This window comes from Paramisgurnus dabryanus, chromosome 21 (genome assembly GCF_030506205.2).
Source record: "Paramisgurnus dabryanus chromosome 21, PD_genome_1.1, whole genome shotgun sequence".
Taxonomy (NCBI): domain Eukaryota; kingdom Metazoa; phylum Chordata; class Actinopteri; order Cypriniformes; family Cobitidae; genus Paramisgurnus; species Paramisgurnus dabryanus.
In genome coordinates, this window is record NC_133357.1 from 3,116,852 (window position 1) to 3,142,847 (window position 25,996).

Below are 25,996 nucleotides of genomic sequence, written 5' to 3' on the forward strand. Positions count from 1 at the left end.
GTTTGTTCTCTTTTAAATTTTTTACTAAAGAGAGAAATAATAAAAAAGCCAGCAGGAGGCAATTGGATAATATCTTAGGCTAAGCTTTTCTGGGTCACAAAGATTCTTCTCCTGCTTCACAAGATGCCACATTCTTACATTAACATTAGAGAGTAAGTTTACCAAAAAATACACAAGTAGTATACTATAGTGATGCTGCAGTGCAGTGAATACCAGTGGAAATATACTGCCATGGTACACTTTTAGAAAAAGGTACAAAAGCTGTCAATTGGACGGTACCGTGTACCTAAAAAGTGTATCTGTATCTCAAAGGTGTATAATGGTACCAAATGTATACATATCTATTCCTAAACAGTACATATTAGGACCTTTTTAAAGGGTACAGTGTAGGTATGTGCATATGAGATTTGAACCCAATATTACAGTAATATAAGCACTTGACCAATTCAACTTTTGTTATTAATTAGAAATAGAATAATGAAAAATAGTCCACACACAATTCACTAAGAATCCAACTACAGTGCAAATCATAAGAAATTGATAATTAACGCAGTGATTAGTCTACCAACAGTGGTCCTCCCACAGACAGTGTGCTGTATTCTCACTCTACTGACTTATCACTAGGGGTTTAGACTTGCAGCTGAGCATATTCAACAATGTCATGCTACATTTTCTCCAGCATAGGTTAGGCAACAAAAAGATATGGATTTGCTTTGGTATCATCCTAAACATTACAAGGTTTTTTTCAATCTAAAGCATAAGAGATCTGCTCAGTTTCTGAGCCTGGGAAATAGAGAAAATTTATTCGGTCTGTGTTTGACAAACATCATGCTGTATTTCTACAGTGATTTCATTCTCCATGTTTCAGGTGATTCCAGAGGCGCAGAAGGTTCCTCAAAAACAGAAGTATGGGAGGGCACTTGTTCTAGTAAACGACCACGTGCATCCTTTTCCTCCACCCAGCTGCTGGAACTTGAGAAAGAGTTTCATTTCAACGCATACCTCCGTCGGCCACGGAGACTTGAATTGGCGGCACTTTTAAAGCTCACTGATCGACAGATAAAAATCTGGTTTCAAAATCGTCGGATGAAGTATAAGAAAGATTACAAGGAAAAGCTAAAGGCAAAGTTGTCCTCCTCACGGGACACCAGAAACCAGCTTTGTGCAATGGGGACTAATTTCTGCTTTCAGACTTCAGCTGAACCTCTTATGGGTAAAGTCTCCTTTACAGACAGTTGGTCTTAATACAGCATTAAATTATGACTCACACAGGACAATGACGTGTTAAATGTCATCAATGGAAAGTCTTTCACACCTTGCATTCTGTATGAACACTAAAATTGCAAACTTTTACATCACCACATAAATACAGTACCGTACATTTTCTGTCATTGGTCATTCCACCCAACATAACTCTCACTAAAATCATGTTCACATTAAACAAAAGCCAGGATTTATTTTTGATTCAAAAGATAAGTTTACTTGAAAGTTCATTCTGAACCATGATTACATGTTATCAGCCTGTACAAGGTAAATCGTTTGGATTCCACTGTGTATAAACTGCTACAATAATATCTCTGCAAAGCTGTAAGATTTATTGCACATGGATGCAAGCCCTCTTGTATAAGTTTATCTCCTGGGCACAGAAAATACGATTTTGAAAGGGCATTCATGGTTGTGAATGGCCATTAACGCGGGGTAAAATTTCTCTCAACATTTGTAAGTGCACAACTTATTTTTATTACCCCCAAAATGATTATGCTATTTTTTCCCAGGGCATGCACTGAAGTTCCTCTCTTAAGAGAATGCTGTTGATTTTTATGGCCAGAAATGTTTAAATATTCAAACCACATCAAGCATGATCTCATGGAAATGCATAACTTTTTTATGAAGTGGTTAATTTCGTATGAAATCCGACGATTTGAATCTTATTAAAACGCATGATTATTAGAAAAAGCAATAATGAAGCACCACCACCAGTGTAAACTTACACTTCAAAAAGTGAAAAGTTGGATCAACTTAAAAAATACTTTAATTGGTAACACCTTAAAAGTTTTTTCAACCTACATTTTCACTTTAATTTCAATTTAGGTGAAACATTTAAGTTGAAACAACTTAATTTTTAGGTGTCACCAATTTTTTTTTTATCCAGTTTTTTTTACAGTGTAATGTCACCAACGCAATCTCATGGCAATTCGTACGAATACTTTCGAGGTGGCTAATTCGCATAACCATATTCGTACGTTTTTGTAAAATTTGCTTTCGCCAAAGTGACATTGGGGTTACGACTATTGTTTTATTATAATAATCATGCATTTTTATACGCTTCGCTTTGTACGAATTAGCCAACTCGTAAATGCATACAAATTCCCTTGAGTTCAGACTGATTGTCACTGGATTATAAGCATGCCAAAATGTATTTATAAGATCTAACAAATTTATTTAAATTAGACACTTATACAAAATAGTTACAAACTGCCATGAGATCATGTTGTAAATTTCCCTGATTATTGTTTGATGGTTCTCTGATGATTCTGATTTTGACCTTAACACAACTCCTGTTGTTGTCTTTTGTTGAAAGTACTGTTCATCTAAACCTAAATTTACATGGGCTGTTAAACTGACAAATGAGATGATCACTACTCCGGAGTAATCCATGATTTCACAATGATATATGTCAGAATGTACAGTATCTCTGCATTTACAATAAGTATTGACTAGATTTTTTCATTTGTGTGTTTACATATGTGCACACAAAAGTATGAGCAAGCCGGAATGTAATTAAAAAATGTATCCAACGATTTTAAGAAATGATCAGAATTGTAATGTAATTTGTCCATAACTGATTAAAAGCATGCATTTTAATCTAAGCACTGGTTGTGGCTATTTGAAGCTCTCTGTCAATAAAGGTGAATGTTATGCATGTAAATGATTTGCCACACTGTTATCATTCTTTATTGGTTTGGAAAGCGCAACCTTTTGTTACCTTCACAACAACTTTAAGTGAATCTCTATTTAGCTATAAAGTGAATCTCTAGTTTTAACTTTGATACTTTCTGCATTAAGCAATACTGTACTTTATATTCTTAAAACATAGCCTTACATATATGCCTTCCTCCGCCCCCGCCTACAACCTCACAACATTAATCATTTAGACAAGCCGCTCTCTCCTTCTCTCTCTCTCTCTTTCTCTCTCTCTCTCCCAAGCAGCTTCACGAGCGCTCAACCCGCTGGGCGTAATGACAGGCAGAGCACTTCTCTTCCAACCTTCCAACACATCCTTCTTCAATATGGGAGCTGAAGCTCAACCAGATAGAACAGATTTGGTTTTCTTCTTTCTTAAAAAGACAGCATATTCTTACATGTTAGCAGAATCGTGCTACAGCCGCGTTATCAGTGAAGAGGCAACGCTTGTGGGCGCCGCCCCTGGCACGGTGGGCAATGACTCATTTTGATTAATTATGTTTAATTAGGGTGTCGTCGTGTGTCATTTTATAACCAAGCAAGGAACAGCAAAAATTTCCCTTTTAAAAAATATTACCTTCAGCTAAAATTTAAACTAATTAGGCAATTTGAATCTCAGTGATTCTGGGTAAATCAATCTAGACCCAGTGTATAATTGGTAACCTAACTGATTTAAACACTGATCACCACAATTACAAGATAAATCATTGGACTAATTGTTGAAATTCTTAGTTTTATCCTATAGTTGTTTTTTGGATACAGATCATAATTTCAGCTGATTAAAGGAATGATTGATACAGTAATGAATTGGAGGAGCTTCAAACCGAAAAATAAATGATAACAAAATATACTGATAAAATTATAAGATAAGCTTGTAAACGTAGCTTTATTCCAGTGGCCAAGAAAGAATGAAACTCTGTGCTGCGCTGCTGAATTTACCATCCATCACTGCATGGCAATGCTCCATATGCAAAATAGGTGCTGGCCTCCCGGTGGCCCCTGAGAGCGACTTAATGGAATGCTGAGTGCTTTTCTGTATTTAAACTGTATGTAACCTAGACTATAAGCATGGTTTAAAAGAATACAAAACAGGCACTACAAGAAAACAGTTACAGTTTAAATGCTTAGTACTCTATGTCTTTAAAGATATATACACATGCACAGTAGGTAAAATGATCATGAATATACATATAAATATTCATACATGCACTCTAATAATGCTGGGTTATTTTCAAACCCAGCGTTGTGTCAAAAGGGGACAAACCTAGCCATTGAGGTAAATAAAACTAAATTGTTATATTTATAGGATTAGTCAATTTTCTTAAAAAAAAAAATCCAGATAATTTACTCCCCACCATGTCATCCAAAATGTTGATGTCTTTTTTTTTTAGGAAAACATTCCAGGATTTTTCTCATTTTAATGGACTTTAATAGATCCCAACACTTAACAGTTTTAATGCAGTTTAAGATTGCAGTTTCAAAGGAATCTAAACGATCCCAAACGAGGCATAAGGGTCTTATCTAGTGAAACGATTGTCATTTTTGGCAAAAAAAATAAAAATATGCACTTTTAAAACACAACTTCTCTTCTTCCTCTGGCTGTGTGATGAGCCAGCGCAACCTCACGTAATTGCGTAATGTTGTGGAAAGGTCACATGTTACATTTGAAACGCACATTTGGGGACCATTTTTAACAATAAACTGACACAAAGACATTAATTTGTATCATTCACATACAACAACGTCGGAACTAGGGATGCTTAACGATTAATCGCGATTAATCTATAGCAGAATAAAAGTTTTTGTTTACATGAAACATGTGTGTGAACTGTATATAATAAATTTGTATAAATAAATGCAGACACATGCATGTATATATTTAAGAAATGTTTACATGTGTATATTTATGTATAATTTATATTATATATAAATATAAATACCTAATATATAAATATTTTTTTTTTCTTAAAATTATACATGCATGTGTGCATATTTATATATAAATAATTATTATACACAGTTTAGACACATATATGATGTAAACAAAAACTTTTATTTTGCTAAAGATTAATCGCGATTAATCGTTAAGCATCCCTAGTCGGAACGGTCCACTTTTTCCACACTTGTAAACACTGGGGCGTAGTTTCGATACGTCATCCGTGAGGTGACGCTGGCGCGTCACATGACCTGAAATATACGAGAAGTTGTGGTTTAAAAGTGCATATTTTTTATTTTTCTTTCAAAAAATGACAATCGTTTCGCTAGATAAGACCCTTATGCCTTATGAGTCCTTTGAAACTGCAATTTTAAACTGCATTCAAACTGTTAAGTATTGGGGTCCATTAAAGTCTATTAAAATTAGAAAAATCCTGGAATGTTTTCCTCAAAAAAAAAAATTTCTTCTTGACTGAACAAAGAAAGAGAAACATTTTGGATGACATGGTGGTGAGAAAATTATCTGGATTTTTTTTAAAGGAAATTGACTAATCCTTTAACCTCCTAAGACCTGGATGTCCACAAACGTGGACATCACATTTTTTGTTGTTTGCACCATAATAGTACATTTTGTGTAACTGTAACCTGTTTTACACTAATGTGGACAATTACACTGCTTCATGTTCAAAGAAAAATATTTGGTTATTATATTTATTGGTACTTTCTAACCCCAAATAGCTGGAAAAAATTTAACATGCATGTCAAACCAAAGTTCATGTCTTAAGAGGTTAACCAAACAATGGGTTAAAACAGCCCAGCATTTTGTGTTGAACCAACTCAGCAAAGGTAAAATTGCAATCCAACGGGTTGGGTGTGTCTCTTTTTACCCACTGTTTGGTTGAAAATAACCCAGAATCTTTATAATAAATGTAATTCTGTCTGAAAAATCCAGGCTAAAGTCTCAATCTAATGATTAGGAGCATCAAAGTTTGATTTTACCCATTGATTTCACATTCATTTTAATCTTTGACATGACCTCACTCAGTCAATATTAAAGAAATCAAGATTATATTTGCACACAATGTTCTTTACATGATTTAGGATGGTTCTATGTAGATCACCAAAAAATCTTTATCTAGGTTTTTACATATGGATGAACAACACATGGATGAGTGTTCGTGCCAGGAAATCTTCCATCCTGCAGTTCAACTCAAACTCTAATCAAATTAACCTAAACCGTCTTATCAACATCCGAGTATTTGTTTGAAAATTACAGGCAGGTGTTAGGACTAAACTCTGCAGGAAGGAAGATATGGAGAAGCAGCACCGAGCATCTCTAAATTAATATAACAAGAGAGAAACTCAGTTAGGAAAGCTCAGAGGGGCTCACACGCATGGTAAGCATCTAATCCGTGCTGCTAAGAAGCGAAGCGCTGCAAACAGACGAAACACTAAGTAGCATCAGACCTAGTTTTTATAATAGACTTCCTGTGCAGACTAGGCAGTGTTTCCATGACGCAGCCGAAGGAGGTCTGTAATACCTGCGAAAAGCTACCCGTGTTCCCATTCATCTCAATGACAGTTGCTCTGCTGGTGCAGGACCCACTGAAAGCACACAGTTTTCAAGTGGGCTCTGCGAGCAAAACCGGCAATCGCTTGAGCTGTGAATGCCACGTGACATCGCTCTGGATCTGCAGGAAAATTACATAACATAAATAAGAACCCAAGCTGTGGCGAGCTGAGGAAGGCAGCAGACTTAGCAGTCACAGTTGCAGCGTTTTAACCAAGCTATATAGTAAACATTTACTATATTAGTAATATACTGTACATGTACAATATTTTTATATTATAGAGTATTTATCTTGTAGTTACAGCATCCACCCAGCAGGGGCATACAGATAACCAGCCAAAACTTGACCCTTTAATGAAACTCCAAATGGGAATTCTGCTAATAATCTAAAAGAATTAGACTTTTTTTTTTTTCAGAAAAAGATGTTTCAGTTTGGGTCTGGATGAGAAGTACAAGTCCACCACATTCCTGTCTCCTTCATTTAACGTAACATAATTAATTTGCTTAAATTCAACAGCTAAGCAACTTAAGTTTGAGAAAGATTTACTGGACTGGCTTTAAGAGGAAAGAGGAGAGACAGATAAAGCCTGCATTGGATTCTTAACATTCTTCTGTGCATGGGCTGACCAGCCGTGATTTATGAGCACATTAAGAAGCATTACACGACCCCTGGCGAAAGATCGCAAAGGAAGAGAGAGCTTGCAATGGCCACTTGCACAATAAAAATACCTATTTTTAGGCATTTAAAACCACACGGGGTGCACAGCGCGAATGCACGGCACTCCACATTGATCCAAAACCGTCCCTGATTCGATCCAAGTTAAAAAAATTCATGAAATATATATGGGCTAACAAAATGACTTTAGTACATTTCTCTAAAACACTTAAAAGGGTCACCTATCAGTCAACGATTTCTTACGGTGATACTTTCATTGCTGTGAGCAGCTCACATTACAACGTATTGAATGGAAAACAATTTTACACTTTTATGGCATAACGGTGCTTTAGCCGAACGCATACATCTGGGTTTCATTGAGAAATATTACAAAATGCTGAGGGCATGCTGATGTCATTCTGCGCCTTTATGAAAACACACGAACACAATTTATCAACATACTCTTTATAAAACCCTAGTTTAAATTCATTACCAATATACATTACTACTCATATTGACCATTTATAATGCTACGCTAATTTAGTAGTCCATCTTGTGCCATTTCTTTTCATCTAAAGGTCAGGTCTTCCAAATCCTTTCCAATATTGATCCAAAAGACTAAGCTAAACTGACTCCACTAACACACTTCTATCAGCTGCTCATCATCTTCATATACAGGACACAGAATGAAATTACTGAGTACTCTCCAAATAAGTTCATATTGGGAATTATTGAAAAATCTTTCGAATGGCCAGTTAAGGCGGTCGACCACATGACCCGCAGGACACCATACATGCATCACATTCCAGATTTAGTTAGTAATCCCACAATCTAGTTAAGGATCTGGAAATTGGATCTAATCAATTAATTCTAAAGTCAATTTGCATACGAGATGGTCCACCGGCCATTAAAATTCACAATTTGTCTTCAAATACCTCGTGGTGGACTACAATTTTAGAAATTAGAAGATACAACATTATATATTATCATGAAATATAGAACCGTCCGTGTAGCAATTAAAAATTAGAGGATCAGTCTCCGTGACCGCACTTTACCTTACAGACTCTCATTAAGGATTTAAACCGTCAGCCCTTATGCTTACATAGGTAATCACCACATTGCACATTCGCAGTTATCTTTCCAACGCATTAATCAATAGTAATTCCAGGCGTTTTATTAGGCAGCCGAAAACACGAGCTGTGCTCAGACCTCTTCTAATCATAAACAAGGTGCTGACTCTGTATGTGTGACCTTTGGCAAATCCACTCCATTCTTTTCTATTAACCTACCCAGCTTTGCCATATCTCTCTTTCTCTTCCCGTCTCTCGCTCGCTCTCTCTGTCTCTCTAGGGAAGTTCTCCTCTCAGTCAAACCTGTTCTTATTGCTGGTTGCTCAGAGGGATTGTTAAGTATCAATTCCTGGTGTCACCTTTGTAGGTTTTATTTATTTGTCGGCCTGCTGGTACGGAACACAGTGCGAGCATCACTCAGGTAGATGGATTATAATTCACCTGCAAGCCCTCATCAATCTGAACAATTTGACTCCCTGCATCACGTACAACTGTTACTGTCATATTAAAGCAGCGCATTATAAAGATCAATGGCTTTTTAAATACGCTCCAGCTAAAGGTGATTGGTGACATTAAATATAAAAGGCAGATGATGCTCTTACAAAACAATTACCGTAACATACCCTCCGATGTTCAGGATTAATCAAATTACACGTTTTTTATATAATCAACACCCGATTATTTAAAGAAAAGTAGTACATGATCGGACCATGAAGCATTACTATCCGTAGCAATTCTAGAACAGAAAAGGCATATGGCGTTCCAGCGACGAGCGCTTTCCTTCCTACCGACTGTTAACCCTGCTAATGTCCCCCAGTAAGGAACTCCGGAGGCTTTGGAGAGGATTCAGCAGTTTCTGCTCGTATGACAGATGGTTTATTGTCACTTTGTTTGGGCTGTTGCCTGCTGGGCTCAAGTAGGAAGTGAAGACCGGAAGCATTCATATTTTTACAGACATATACTACTACGCTAAGTGAAGTACGTGGTTGTGGCACGGAATCAGCGCAGTTGAGTCGTTTCTGCACACGCCTGCTGAGATCTCTGTGTGACTGTAAGAATCAGCAATGCATCCCATTACCGCACACCTGGTCACTATGTACTCCGTTTTGTTAGAAAAACAACAGTGATGCTCCATATTGTTGTCTATTCCCAAGTGGCTTTGGCAACGATAACAAAGCAGTTCATTATAAAGAACACACTGAAGTTTTGTAAGACAGACAAATTATGGAACAAAAAGGTCTTTAATGAAAAGTTTGCAGTCGTCCTGCTTTGTTATCCGAGTTATCTCCAGTAAAATGCACCAGTGCAAGTTTAAACAATCACCTTGTCAGCGCAGTGATCAATCAATTACTGCTGTTGACATTATCAATGGCTTCATCAGTTCACACTCCATTCTTCTGTCATGCTCACTCTCTTAAGCTTAAATTATACGATTGAAGAAGCCAAACTTTCTTTTCCTGCATAGATTTAAGATTAACAAAGCCTGTGTTTATACTACGTGTGGCCTCCTTTGAAATTTGTGTGTTAAGGGGATCACACAGGATTGCAAACAAAGTCACATCCAAACCACAATTAAGATTCGTTTCAACAAGTCATCAGCGCTCTTAGACTAACAAAGGTATCAAGAATTTGACATGAACAGTATTCCAAATAAACACGTTAGCAAAAACAAACAGATATCAGTTAATAAAAATCAAGCCTGTATGTCCAAATATAAACTGCATTGTAAAAAGTGAAAACTTAGATCTACTTAAAAAATTAAGAATATTTATATAATATTTCTGTAAAATTTGCAGAGAGGCTTTTTTTGTTTGAATGCAAACATCACGTAAATGTTATGGGATCGCTCCAGTAAAGAGGACCTAGTAACATTGCCATAACATACACAGAGAGCAACAATGCCGTAAGGGGTGTGCCGTGCATTAGAGGTCTTCACGGGTCCACTTACATCCGAAAACCTGAGGATCGGGTCTAAAAGTTTCACACAGGTCGGGTACAATAATAGCGGCATCGGGTCTCGGGTAATTTAAAATGAATGTGTTTTGCCGAACAGACCCAAGAAGACCCGAACTCTCTCCTGTGTGTGCGTCAATGCCCTTTTCAAACCTCTCATCTGTTTGCCAAGAGCGCTGGCAACATTAGGTGGCTGGCGGTAGGTTGATTTTCGTTGAGACAGACATGTCACCCAATTTTAAATGTAATTTTAAGCAGTTACCTTGGTGTCGTCGTCAGATAAAAAAGTTAAAGAAATAAAGCAGCTCGCAAAATTAGTTGCGAGGCCACCCGAGTTTCTTTCTGTCTGACTGCTGCGTGTGGGTCTGCAGAATGCATACACGTCAGTGCCGTTTACATTCGGGTCCAGTCAGGTTAAAAATAATTGCCACTAGTTTCGGTCTGACTCGGGTCTATTTTTCTCAGGTATGTCTGGGTCAGGTCTTTTATTTAAAAAATATATATATATATTTATGCACGTCGGGTTTGGGTGTAAAGTGATTCGGGTCATTTCGGGTCGGGTAAATTTCTTTGGACCTGAGAAAACCTCTACCGTGCAAGTCATGGCAACATGAAGGTAACATGAAGATTCAGCTCTTCAAACTGAGGGGTTTACATGCAGATTAACATTCATGACGAGAAATGTCGGCAAACTGGACTGAAGCAAAGATCAGGGAGCTCGTCGCGATCTGTGCTGAAGCCGAGATCATTCACCAGCATGATAGAACCGCACATCACACGCTCCTTATGATCTTGTCATAAAAATCCATGCGTGCGGTTTCCCAAGAGTTAAATCACGGATAATTAGCTAATTTAATATGCTGTGGAAAAATACGTCACGTGTCTTTATGGTTTTTTTACGGAATGTGTGAATGCATGCACAGATTCCGTAAAATCATTGGCAAGGTGAATGAACCACAAATCAAACAATCCCAGACAAATTCCGGACGCATTTTACGTGTCTTTTCTGAAAAAGTGATATTACGCACTGCCCGAAAATAGTCCCCTTGGTTACTTTCAATAGCAGGGGACTATTTTCGGGCACTGCGTAATATCACTAATCCTGTTGCCGCCATGTTACATCAGCAAAATCCTTGATTATTACACCAGTTTGAGAGTATAGTTCCTAGCCATATCTGCCTAGAAAATTACGACTTTCAATTTTTCGACGGCCTTAGTACATGATGTAACTACAGAAGAGTCAAGTTTTAAATAGAAAAAATATCAAAACTCTTTGGTTATTTTTTAGCGCGATGCTAATGGTCTAATCAGATTCAATGGATTATGCTAAGCTATGCTAAAAGTGGTAACGCCAGACCCGGAGATCGGCTGAATGGATTTCAAAATGGTAAGAATCAAATGTGTAACTCTAGGGGAGCTGGAAAATTAGCATTTTTTTAAAAAAAGTGGAGTGTCCCTTTAAGTTGAATAAACTAATATTTTTGGGGTCTTAGTACCAATTGAAGTACTTTTTAAGTTGATCCAACTTGTCACTTTTTAAAATGTGAGACCCTGTATGTGAAATCCAGGCTAAACTTTTTGATTTCAATTATTGATTTTTACATCGATTTTAATCTTTGACATGGTCTTAAAGGCGGGGTGCATGACCAATGAAAGCCAACGTTGATATTAGAAATCTAGACCTTCCCCGCACATCCACAACCCAGGCAACGATGTCGGTTAGTAGACATGCCCCTTATTGCTGATTGGCTACAAGTGCGTTTCGGTACTCGACCGGATTCCCTTTTCCAAAGTGTTTTTCAAAAATCATGCACCCCGCCTTTAATCTGCCAATATTATAGATATGAAGTTTATATTTTTACATAATTTACCAAAAATGACTTTCCCTCTCTCTCTTTGTGTTTCCCTTCTATTCCTTTCACCTCTATCAACATCTCCCTCTATTTCTATGCCAGCATGCTGCTCCGCTTTGACTGCAAGGTGTGTTTCCCAGTGATAAAGTAAGAGGTGTACGCAAATGCATAGATTACCAGCCCTTAACCAATCATCTGAGACAGGCTCGCTTTGCATTAACAGCAATGACCTTTCTGCCAGCGGTGACAGTCATCTGTCAGCACCGTCTCACTCCTGGCATTTTCAGGGCTCATAGATGAGAAATAATTAGGCCCGACAGACCTTTAGGGTTAAATCAGGGACACAAGTCATCACCATCTACATCATTCCAGAGTTCTGTCACAGGGGTCAGAGATCAAAATCAGCCAATGCTATGATAGTGGCCGTGATCCTCGAGCTCGTGGCAGGATCACCAAACAAGAGATCAGGTTATCAGAGAGAGATGCACCTTTGAGAAGAGTGATACATTCAAATCGTAATCCCACACTGGTGTTTATCATCGCCCTGCAGTTATAGGGGCAAAAAGACAAAGATGTGTACATGCATGTAATTACTTCAGAGAGTGGCTTACAGACCGGTCACTGTCATTTGCTCCTGAGGTGACAATTGTGCTTGGAATGGCGTTTGTTTCCCTACGCTGCCAAAAATCTAACAGCATGATGGGACGTGGCTACTAGAAATAGCTCAGATGGTATTTTTGATCTCTTTCCAGTCAATAAGGATCATAAATGCACATTGTTACACCTTTTTCTGAACACGAGCCAAGACTATTTTCCCGTCATCTGTCCCGGTGAATATGTACTGTACACATTGATGGGACACAAGCTGTTTAGTGCCATGCTGGCAGCTTGCAATAACTTGTTTACCTCGAGCTGTTTAGGTCAAACACACGGAGGTGCGTTCGACACCGCTACCTCTCAAGGTTCATGCTAATCAAACATATGGCACGAGGAGAATCTAATAAACACATAATATCTGATCTTTATAAAATGAAAGTAAATAACATTAAAATTCAGTTTAAATCCATTGCAAAATCAGCCTGGAGCAAATTTATCTTATCTGGACAATAAAAGTGTGTATAATCTTATTGAGGTGAAGCAGTGCACACCTGTTTTTTTATATACCCTGCAGCCAAACACTTCTGCAACTCCTACCTCACCCCCCCCCCCCCCCAAAGCCCCCCACCTCCTCATGCTGAAACCCATTACAGAAATACAATTTCTAATGCCTTCACACAGGCCCGCGATCGACTGCAAACAAATTTATATTCAGCCCGTAAACAGAGAGCAGCAGAGATTTATTTATTGAGCGGAGAGGAGAGAAACAAGCTAGCGTGTGAACCCTGGGTAACCCCACAGCTGACATAAAGATGGATAAGTGTACCATGCAAATGTACAGAGGGAAGGGATATATTGCACTCCGTCATTCAGTGCATTGCTGCCTGTAGAATTCCATTTATTCTTCCAGCTGGGACCAGATCTCTGGGGTTGTGAGTGCACAGTTATATATTGATGATTATTTGAGATTGTTTTTTAATCACTGCAGAGCCCTAGTAAAACTCTTTATAGGTCATAGACATGGAAAATCATCCTTCTGTATTGGCCAGTAGTTTTTACAGGTGGCTGCCTTTTAAAAAACAGACAATTAATATTGGGACTTTTGGGTCTATTACATACATATATGATTATCGTTTTTACTGAAATACTGCCAATTAGTTTCATTAAAAATAAAGCCTACATGTTAACATGTTATACATGTTATATTCAAATCATCAAAAAATAGACATTGTTTTACTACTGTTAAAAAACATGGTTACCACAATATAACCATGGTTTTGTAAAACCCATAGTAAAACCATGTCTACTGTAGTAAAACCATGGTTTTGCTAATAGCGTCATTAGGCCATTTTTAGGGGGGGTCTAGTCCCACCCACCCCACCCATACAATTATTCTTAGCCCCCCTAAAAATTTTCTATGTTAGCTCTATAAACTAAACACGGATTCATTATTGTTTCAGTCCTCTTTACATTTCATATGAAAAAGTCAGCAGGGCAGACTTCATCTTTTTCCCCTCTCCGACTTTTTTTATTGCATTCGGTCTTATACCTGATGAAATGTCTGTCATTAAAGTTAACTAAAAGAAAACAAGAAGAGAAAATCACTCTATGAAATGGCTAACTGTTACTCTGATACAAAGATTAATCCATATTTATTTGAAACCCAAAATCCTTAGTCAAGTTTAAGGTTAATCATGGAGTTTAGATATCCTGATGAAACTTTTACAAAAGTTACTGCAGTTAAAATAAGATATTTTGTTTCATTAACAGTTTCATTTCCATCAAATGAGAGAAAAGAAAAGTTTAAAATTCAACCTTACATCATGTTTACAGGAATCCATGCAGTCAGTGCAGTAGCCTATAGGCATTTTTATCTAATGTGGGGTAATATTAAGTATTCAGCAATCATGAGATTCATTCATGCTTTTATGATTCAGTTTGCACAATGTTTTCTTGTATGGACCCCGTAAAGTATAACTTGGTCACCCCCTTTAATTCTAGCTCTGCCACTGTTCATACACATAACCAAAAAAACACTGTATTCAAACTATTTTTTTTATTTTATATATTTATTTTTATTATACCCTCATTGGGGGGCTGAGTCCCCCTAAAATAAAAATCCTAGAATCGCCCCTGGCAAAACACGGTTACTACACTTTTACCACAAAAAACGTGGATAATTTTCCTAAGGGTTAGTACCAAGGTTGTGGGTTTGAATCTCAGAGGCTACTGGAAATATATCTTGCATTTGCAATGTAAAATGACGTACGCACCAAATCGCGTAATTGCGTTTAAAACGCGAAAGGCAGCGCTGAGGATTTAAAAAGCGCGAGCGTAACGCGAGCGTCAAGATACGTGCCTTCACCACACGTGCTGCAACTGAAAAAGGAAATAACGATAGTAGTCGAACAGCACTTTATTTTAGGTTGAATAAATATATACCAACCTAGCTCTTAGCATTAGTTGCCCCCAATAATACAGATGTTACTCTGAACACAATACCATTGTGTTTGTTAATATCCACAGCCTTTTAATTCTGATGGCCCAAATCAAACAGCCATGGCAAAGTGTTAAAAGTTTTAACTTGCTAGTGCGACACATAAAGTAGCCAGAAAAATCGCAATGGACAAAATCAACTTTTTATAACCATGGTTATTTTGTGGTAACCATGGTTTACCTTTTTAACTATGTTTTTTACTGCAATAAAACCATAGTTATTTTTCATAGGGGGGCTACAAGATAAATCCAAAGCTTTCAAAAAATGTAGGCCTATTAATAGAGAGAAGTGTCTGTGATTATTTCTATTTTCTGAATTTGAGCCAATGCTGAGATCTATCCAACTTGTAGCCTAATATCACTGAGCCTGTGAATGTGACCCAAGGCAACCAGTGCTACCACTTCTACATCAACACGTCATATACATAGCTCTCTGCAATGCTCATTGACTTTAGTGAAACTCAGTGGAATTTCACCCTTTAATAAAAATAAATATTACCAAAAGAACATCTTAGTGGTGTCATTTTGGACATAATGAACTTTATAAACTGTTTATAGAAAGAAAATAGCAGTTAAAAAGTTTACATTAAATATAAACTCTGCAGGGGCTTTTCACAAACAGTAGACAGTACAAAATAATTTGTTATTATACATATAGTGAGGGGAACATGTAAAGTAGTTACCTTTCGGAGCTCTTTTTTTCATATTTGTGACATTGTCTGTGAAATCCAGGCTACAATCTTGTAATGTAATCACAATATAGGCAACAAACTTTGATTTCAGTCATTGATTTCACATTGATTTTAATCTTTGACATGACCTTACTCAGTCAGTATTAAAAATATCAAGATTTTCACAAAATGTTATTTACATTAAATGACAGTAAAATGAAAAAAAAAAACTTCAGCTGAGGTTTTACAGACAGTTTTATATACAGATAGTTTTTATCCAACAATTTCAGAAAGGAACATGTTGATTTCTTTTTTTAATTATCTAAATAATAAAATATAAACGTGAAAATAGCTCCTAGATATTTTATGAAGAAGTCATATCTAACGAATTTAGTCTTTAATCATCGTTTTTGACAGAAAAGAAATAAAATTAGCCAGCAAACCTTTTTTAATTTACAGCGGTTCATTATGGCAGAGGAGGCAGCTGCTTATTATCATTTGACCGCCGAATGACCCTGCAACGACAGCTGTTTAGAGCACAGATAATCGCTTAGAGATCTCCTCATACAATGACCTTATGATTCACTTTTAACATCATTTCTACTGGTATGTTAGATTTCCTATGACCTAGAATTCAAAACATCTTAAGTTTTGACCCAAGAGGCGGAAAATTGCTTTAAGATTGCCTGTTTCCAAGATGAACCGATTGCCATAGCCTATAACAGAATACTAAGATGGTGAGTAGGCTACAGAAAGATTTTATAGTCAAAGAAGACATGCATGTGTTAACTGAATTTATAAATACCGCGTTGTAGCAATAACCACAATTAATTTTAAAAGTCGTGATATGCTACAGACGCCAAACGTTTTAATATAGGCAAAATAAAGAGCCATGATTTTCCCACTTACAACCGACAACAAAGGTTAAAGAGCTTATTTCATCTCACATTTTTATTTATTTCGGTACAACTTCGGCTACGACTGACTAAAATGATCTCCACTTTATTTTATTATTATTTTTTGCGCGTGCTAATTTATATCTTGGAAATGGGCCTCCTATAAACCAACACAATAAGGAAAAATAAAATAGAAAAATATTTAGTTGGTTTAATTAATTCTTAATCCAAGTTATTATAAAATCACATAACTACAATTGGATTTAAATAAACAAAACGAATAGTTTAGTAACAGCCTATCATATTCCAAAACGTCCCATTTTGGATACTCCAACTACAAAAACCTGACTTAAAATCATCTAATAAAAGGCACGTTTAAAAATTCAATATAACCCATTATGACTTAAAGTCCTTATGTTGACCCCCCTTCCCATACACACACGCAGGCAGACACACACGCGCGCGCGCGCGCACACACACACACACACACACTCCACGAGACCTTATTAGCAGGTCAAGTAAGTAGTCCAAACTTGCTTGCTTTGGTAAATTAACGCTCACTCAGATGAGGGAGATGTCCGGCTATTGGCCAAGAGTTAGAGGGCACGTCATCCCCATCCATCACCGATCCAATGTTTCTACAAGGCATGTCGCTGTCTAGATCGGTGCCTCGGTCCCTACGCGCTCGATGCGTTGCCTGAGTGACCGTCTGTGGAGAGACTTTCAGTCGCTTGCAGTTTTGGATAACATTTTGGAATATAAATAAGATGCAGTTATGAATTCTTATCAAGGGTTTATGGGCGGCCGGGACAAAACGTCACTTTGCATTAAGGGCTATCAGGCTACGGGACTCATGCGCCTGCATCAGGACCACGGAGACTTTTTAACCAGAGATGAGCAACATGACAACGCCGAAGCGGATTTTCTTCAATATCATTTTACGCATCTCAGTGCCACGGCCACAGCCGCGTGCTCAAAGCCCTGTGAAGACCCCAGACCCCCCTTACCCCATAATCAAGATTTCTATAGACCAGTGCACCCTGGCCGACCCCAAGCCCCCTCCTTCCAAAGCTGTCGTGAACGGGGTCTTTCCAGAACGGGCTTCTCTTCCTCAGACACTTTGAGAACTTTCTCCGGTGCGCACTGTGGCCCAGTTAACACCACACACCTCGATGGCCCAAGAAATCACCCGGGAGTTGAGGAAGATACCAAACACGTCGAGGAGTCTCTAAACACGTTAAATGAGACATGCGGAAAGACATTCGATTGGATGAGAGTCAGGAGGAATCAGCCACGTGCAGGTAAGTTTTAGAGTTTAACTTTTAATGTCTGTATAGCGCACCCCTACAGCGAGGCGATGTATTGACCCGGTGTAGTCACTCTATAAGTTGAGGGCTGGAAACTAGCAACATATGTGCCTTTTCATTCTAGTAGCATGGTTTATGATTTTAAGTTATAACTGTGTTTTATATCGTACCTCGTACCAGCAAATTGCCTTATTTTTAAGGGACGTTGTTTTTTCAAGCCAAAACTAAAACTTGAAGATGTGTGTTTCCAAAAGGCCAGTGACATTAACAACTCAAAATAGTTTTGATTAGATATATTTTGGATATCATTTTAGATATAGTTTTAAAATTGTCATTAGAAGATGAACTCTAACTCTAAAATGTCATTTTGGGGACATTTGGATAAATTAACTAGACAAGAAAAAATGTAAAAATCTGAAAGAGCAAAATGTTTTATTTTTGTCATGGGTTGTCACATTTTAAATATCTTTAAATTGAAAAAAATAATAGAAATGTATGTCATGTCCTTATCTAGCTAATTAAACATATTTCGAATAAATACATTGGCTGCGGCAAGTTCGAAAAAAAAATGTTGTTGACATGCTTACTTCAACATGTAACAGCTTTGTATTTTTCTGGAGGCGCCTCATTGACATGTCACTAATTTCACATTTTTTAAAAAGTAGCAAGAAATTAAGTATAAAGCTCCTGAGGCAACTCAGCCCATCCTCCACAGATTTGTTGGCATGTGTCAAGAAACAGGGAGTTTGCTTCTGTTATCAACAAACTAAAAACTGAAAATCTTTACAGCTACATGTTTAGAAACGAAAGAGAAGGCAATCAATTTCTGCTGTGGTGTTTAAATAAGTCAGCCAAAACATACCAGGCAGACGTTCTCCATTTTATAAATAGCAAATTCCTTTCTATTCTGTGTGTGCATACTCTTACTGACAAGCAACAGCTCTGGCCATATTTAAAGGAGTCCAGCACCCCCTAGCTCCCTGTTCAGTGCCAAATAAACTTTAGAGGAGCACTTTCCTCGACAGAGCCCTAAATCTTAATACAGACCAATGTTTACAAGCTGCAATTAATTTTCTATATTGTATGCTGGAAAATGTCTGTCAGAAACGAACCATAATCCTTAACCAGAGTAATGATCGGATAGGTCTGTGTTTAATGTGGTTCAAATGCGAGTTACTTGATGTGTGCTCATAAAATGTCACACTTGGTGACATTTGACCTGTATTATGTCAAAGTATTTCATGTTTGTTGTAAGGGCCGAGTGTTAAATTGTGAATCACTTGTCCGCTCAATAAATCACAATACATGTAATAGGCTTGATGGTAAAAACCAAGAAGAGCCTTAGATTATTTGTTATTTCCTAAAAATCAGTAGGAGAGTGGTGTGGTTTCCAGACTGTCAAGGAGAAGAATGTCTTCCTATGCCACATTGATGATGTAAAATAACTCACAGGCATATATGTTAGCGAAAGGTCATTTCAGGCTGTCTGAACAAAACAGCTGTGGTCGGGAAATAGGACGAAGGGGTCTGCTTTAGTGCCCAGTTTCAACAAAAAACTGTATTTAAAAAAGTAAATGCGTTATCACTAAGGGCTTATTTTAAGGGATTTTTTGCCAAGGACTTTACAATTTGTTCACTGTTATTGGAGCTTATGCTGTTTATCTTCTTGGTGCCTGTCTACCAGCAATAAGAGAGACACACATGCAAGACACTTGGTTTTTGTCATCATGTACGATCAACAAAATGCACAATCCCAATGCACATCATTCAACTCTGCTTTTTGCAACACATGAGAGGTTAACATGTGCTTAGAATAACATCATTACATCAGCCAAAGTTCGATTGTTACGGTAAACTGCGTATTATCCTGTAACCTAAATTCATCATGACCCAATGCAAAAAATAGGGGAGATGGTCCAGTCAGTTTTGGCAAAGATGATCATCGATCTTTGTTACTCAACTCAATAGAAGATGGGCAATAGATTCTTTGCATTGTGAGGTTTATTGTTTTTATTGGGCAACATAAAAATGTTTCCAATTCTCCACATGAATAAAAGCTTATACAGTGTCTCACTGTATTCCCCCAATACAGTACACATAGTCCCTGTGCGTAATTCTTCAATTATACCCTGACAGCACCTGAATTACTGTGGGCTGTATGCCCAGATGACCCAGGCAATCTGTATCGATCCCCTCCCACACCCCCTCTCTTTTTTTTGGCTTAGTGGGCCACGTCATCCCTCTAGCTGGCTGGCCATTTCCAAGTTTGCAAGTCATTCCTCAAATATTTAGTTTGATTCCTTTATGCCTTGTGGCGACTGCCAATTCTATTATTCAGACAATCATTCATCAGTGTTTTCATACACATTTTTATATTTCCTAAGGAAATTGCTTAATTACTTCGTATTTGACTGCATGTGAATTCACTAATTGTTTGAATGTCCCCATAAGGTGACCTCACACTTGCTTTCTTCATCCCTCTGTTTATATAAAAAGTTAAGAGGAAAGTGCTATACAGGGTTTTTAACAACAACAACAACCGCATAGGTTTATTTATAACCCAACATGTGTTCTGTCCAATATTTATCCAGCATTGGGTATAAAATAATAATATTTATAAATAATAATAACCCAGCAGAATTTAAAATGTTTGCAGCGATAGCAGGGTTATTTTTAACCCATGGTTGGGTCAGAAAGGGACAAACCCAACTTTTGGGTTAAATTAAGCCAAACATGTTTATATTTCGACCCAACCATGGGTTGAAACAACCCAGCGTATGTTAATTTATGGCCGAGCGGTTAGATTTGTCCCTGAAAATAAAGGTGTGTTTTTTGGTTCCCAAAGAACCTTTTAGTCAAATGAATCATTTCTTTCTACCTTTATATAATCTAACTAAAGGTTCTTTGTGAAACTATACAGCAAGACAAATAATCTTTATTTCGAGTGTACTCTCAAAGTCAACAGTTTAATTAATTGTTTATGCTTTTAGCCTATAAATTGACTTTCTCGGAGAAGATTGGTTAGGTTTCGTGACTAATACAGATTGTATATTTTTATTTCGACCCAAACACTCTGCAACTGCATTTGCACTCTTAAAAATGCAAAAGATTTTTCACAGCGATGCCATAGAGAAAACATTTTGGTTCCCCGGAGAACCATTCAGTGAAAAGAACCATTTCTTTCCGACCTTTTAAAGTCTGAAGAACTTCTTTCCAAATAACATTTTGTAAAATAGAAAGATTCTTCATGTTAAAGTTTTTTTATGGAACCTATGGAGCCAAAAATGTATCTGCTATGGCATCGTGTTGCACCTTTATTTTAAAGAGTGTATTTGAGGGTTGCTTTGCATTGCATTTGTTCAGATTGTCCTTGACTGCAATGGCATGACCACACACACAGTCACACACATGTTGTGCAGATGGCACAAAGGTTAGAAAGACACTTGCAACTGTAACACTATGTGAGAGCTCAGTGTGTCTATCACTGCATGGGCTTTTCCCGTCTGACCATTGTATATGTGTGCCGTAAAAGAATGTGCTATATCCTGTGTGCTGTTGAAAGCAAACACCACAAGCAAACAACAAAACGCTGTCTTGTTTTTCTGTTAGTTGACTAGGTCAGTTAAACTTTCTATTTAATTTCTATACTAAAATTAACACTGTATTAAAAGACAAAAAACTTAACATGAATGCATTTATTGAATTCTGGTGAAAAGTGAGTGCCTGTTAGGTTGGGCTAAGCAGTCTTTGCAGCACAATAGTATCGTCGGCATGTTTTTGTGACAGATCATGACAGACATCTGCAAGGTTTCAAACAGACAGTGCTATTAGTAGCTCAAACAAACAGAATTTCGGGTTAAAGAGTTACATAACCACAAACTCCTGCACTATGAAGCTGCCTTCAGATGACAAAGGTCAGACTGTATATATTAGAAAAATATGTTTTTGATAAAAAATTATGTTTTTATTGAAAAACAAATTTTATTAAAATTTGTGCTTGATATGTGGTACCTAATATTAAAAATATCTTAGTGTGATCCATCATGTTGCCTTTCGTTTAAAACCAGTTTTACCCAGTTTAAAATATCACTGATAACTAATAAATTGGCATGAAAAACTCTTATACAGTTTTCACGTTTTTATGGAATATTTGTATTTAAAATAATTAGATATTCTTTAGTATCAAGTGTTTGTGTCCTTATTTGATAACTTCTTTATATGTGTAATTTTTGATTGTACTGGTTGTTAAGAGTTTGATTGCATATTTTATACACTCCTATTTTATATAATAAAATAATGCACATTTATTTTATATTCGAGAGGTTTATTATATTAAAATAAATCATTAATAATTAATAAATGGCAATACATTTATATTCAGCAATTAATAAATATAAAATACATGATTTAACAGTAAAAAATATACTATATTCCCCATCCTACATTTGTGGTCTGATAACGAGTCTTTTCAAACTTATATTTGGAAAAAATATAAAAAAAATAAAAATATAAAAAAAATTAACAGCGAGTATTTATTTCACATTCTTGGTCAAATAATATCTATTGTATTTATATTTCTTTTACAGGCAAGACACAGCTGGGGAGATGTTCAGACCCGGAGCCGAAGGCGGACCACGGACGAGATCCTGATGAAACCTGCGCGACCGGACAGACTGCCGGCGGACTCCCTCGAACGAATTTTACCACCAAACAACTCACAGAACTGGAGAAGGAGTTTCATTTTAACAAATACCTGACTCGAGCCAGACGGGTGGAGATTGCCAACACTCTTCAGCTAAACGAAACCCAAGTGAAGATCTGGTTTCAAAACAGACGCATGAAACAGAAAAAAATTCTGCGTGAAGGCCTAGTGTCAGGATTTATGGAGATTTCTACTTGTAATGACGATTTACCATCAAAGTAAAGAAACAGTTGTTACTCCCCCGAGAAACCTAATTTAACCACGACAAGATTGTTGGGACTAAAACCTGGACAATTACCTGCTCATTATGGTGCAAGTCAACATCCTATAGGAAAATCATAAATATTTACAGCCCACAAGTTGCCCACAATTCTTACGAAAATCGTAGGAAATTAAAGCAGTAACTCTAAGCGATAAAATATATAAATGTAGGCTATATAAGAAAGTCCGCTCACCTGTTGAGGCCAGCGGAATAAATGCGGTTTAAATGCACTTTATTTTTTTAACATAACTGTTTTATTTGCTATAAACTTTATTATACGTCTATAACTTTTAACCTGCTTCTGTTATTAAAGATAAAGAAATAAAAAGAAAAATTTTAGTTCCAACTCAAAACCCAAACCACTCAAAAAACAAACCATTAATTCACCCTATTAATACCATCGTCAATTTTCAGTTTTGGTTAACAGCTATAAGGAAACGAAACTTTAAATTACTTTGTTGCATGCATCACTGTTTTTAAAAAGAACAGGTAACGAAATAAAACCTGAATGTATATGCAAGGTAGTTTTGGCTTTCTGAGATTTCAAAAAACGATAAAAATACTCATAATATCCAAATGCATATATGCGGAGAGGTTTCACACATATTTAGAAACACACACTCAACAGGTTAAGCTTTCCATTTCCTGTATGCTCTTTGCAGACATACTGTGTCTGTCACATCCATGCTGCTTATGCTTTTATCTGCAAATAAAGAGCGCCGCAAGATGATCGGTGGAACTCGTCTTTCTAAATAATGGCTAAAAGCTGTCAACGTACAAAGTGCCTTCACTTAGCCGTGTATTTTCACCAATTTATTGCTGGAAGAGGTTAAATCGAGTGCCACGGGTTGAACCTCCGCTACTACCAACTTCTCATTTTGATGGCATCAAAGCACTGATGTGCACAGATAGCATGAACAATATTTGACTCTTGAAGATTAACTAGCAGGGTTTTTTGTATATTTTGTTTGTAAATGCTGTATTTAATATTTAAACGCATTTAAGGTTTGTGTAATTGATACTGCATCTTTTCGTTATATTTAAGCGTTATAATTTACCCACTTGAGTAACAATTTCCTCACTTCTTTCGCAGGCACAATGTTTATTTGCACAGTCTAATCCCAAATTTCGTTCTCTGTCACGGTGTTATTCGATTGGCATGGACAGAACTAATTGCTGGTATTATCTTGAATGAGCAAAAAGATTATCGCCATCTCTAACCGATCGATTTATTGATAAGTGGATTTAAGTAGATTGACTTTTAATTGATTTCACTTGATGGGTTGAATAATTGCAGCATTTCAATGGAAGGCATCTTTTTGTTTTTTATCGATTTGTTAACACCAAAATTAATGCACAGTAAAATAGTATACTTTAATATACGCTTAACAACACTGTGAATGCTCATATCGCTGGAATTGTCTTGTAATATAAACCTACATGGCAAAACTTAATCACGAATTAACTTTTTATGAAAGTACAAAACTAAAAAACTCATTTAATCGCACAGCTCAAGTTCCGTTCTGCTAAAGTTTCAAGTTATATTATTTAAATCATTTTGCATATGCTCCTATTACTCGTTACACAGATAAATGATCTGACATTTAAAAATAACAGCGTTCTTTTACAATATTAATATATATTAAATGGCCTTTCGAACACAATTTTAAACGAGATAACTTAATCAAACAAACAGACTATGACTATATAAAAAATAATAAGGTACTTTATATGGTAAATTAATACAGGTTCCTCGATAGTGTTTCTAAGGTTTGACTGTGGCCTACTCAAAACATATAATTTCGCCATATTAGTGAAGTTAGGGTATATGTACAAAGCACGACTCGCATGCCTAAGCCTGCTAACATATGCAGTTACTCCAGAGTTCACCTTTCACCTCTTGACCTCTGTTTTGCCTCGAGACAGCAGTGACCCGGTCAGTGGCTCTCAGGAAAAAAAGGCTGCATTAATAATGTGATGTCCTTGCCTGTATCTTCACACTTTATTTAATTTAAAGCGTTTGGTAACGTGTAACATTAGACTTCTAGTTCATTGAATTATTTTTAGCTATGCCAACATGACATACTAAACGGTAGTAACACCATCAACCAATTAAATTATTTTATTATTTATATTTGTTTTACAATTTTAAATAACAAATATTTTATAATCCTTCACTTGCTGCATATGGCTATAAAATTGATCCAATTCATATATTTGATGATTGTTAATCTTTTTCCCGTTCAAAACAAGTTAGAAAAAAATAAAAGTTGGTTTTAAAATAGTTGTGTTTTAATATTCGTTTTTATTGACACAAATATATATTTTTAAATTGTATTGTTTTATTTTAAAGGGTTTAAATTATTTTTAAAAATTTAATTTAATATTTCTATACTGAAGCCGTCTCAAACCTATTCTTAAGTTTTGTATATGCAAACCATCAACTAGTTTATGATAATGTCGATTTTTTTCTCAACACGTTATATGGTTTCGACACATGCCGATTGACAGCGTTCAGGAAGGAAGTTTTTCTCCAGTATAGCTCATTAGATTTCACCTACACACGTTGATGTGCATTTTAGCTCAGTTACATCCGCATGCAGGGGCTTAATGCCCAGCACGTTATGGCATGTGGGTGCAGAATATAGATAATGTGATAGGATCAAATATAATCCTCACTGCGCTGTTACATTTTACTCAGTAATTCAGAACAAACGATATTACCTCGCTTAGCAATGCTTTTAGGATGATGAACGAAGCCATTAATTATTTTCTGTATTAGCGGCCTATAAAACAGTTGCGTGTGGCTGAGTAGCAATAGATGTAAATGCCACGTGACTTTGTGACCCTACGAGTACACTGTACAGAATGAAAAATATACTGGCTTCATTGTTAAAAAATTAAGAGAGACAGACGCATCAAAAGATAAAGAAAGACTAGCTTTTTATTATACGTCCCACGATAAACATATTCAGTCGTTGAAAAATTTGGATGTTCCCCCAAGGTGGCTGTTTTTTTTATTATTGATTAGCCTCATTTCTATATACAGTAAACACACAGCAATA

General features: G+C 36.6%; 1 protein-coding gene and 1 long non-coding RNA gene across 2 annotated transcripts in view; one reads left to right on the forward strand and one right to left on the reverse strand.

Annotated features, from left to right (window-relative positions):
* LOC135775261 (uncharacterized) overlaps positions 1 to 25,996 on the reverse strand; it is a 116,359-nt gene that overhangs the window by 35,341 nt on the left and 55,022 nt on the right. The window lies entirely within an intron of this gene.
* hoxc1a (homeobox C1a) lies at positions 17,177 to 23,175 on the forward strand. Its single transcript, XM_065285325.1, has 2 exons — positions 17,177 to 17,961; positions 22,554 to 23,175. The coding sequence occupies exons 1-2, from the start codon at positions 17,436 to 17,438 to the stop codon at positions 22,889 to 22,891; spliced, it is 864 nt and encodes a 287-aa protein (XP_065141397.1). The 5' UTR covers positions 17,177 to 17,435; the 3' UTR covers positions 22,892 to 23,175.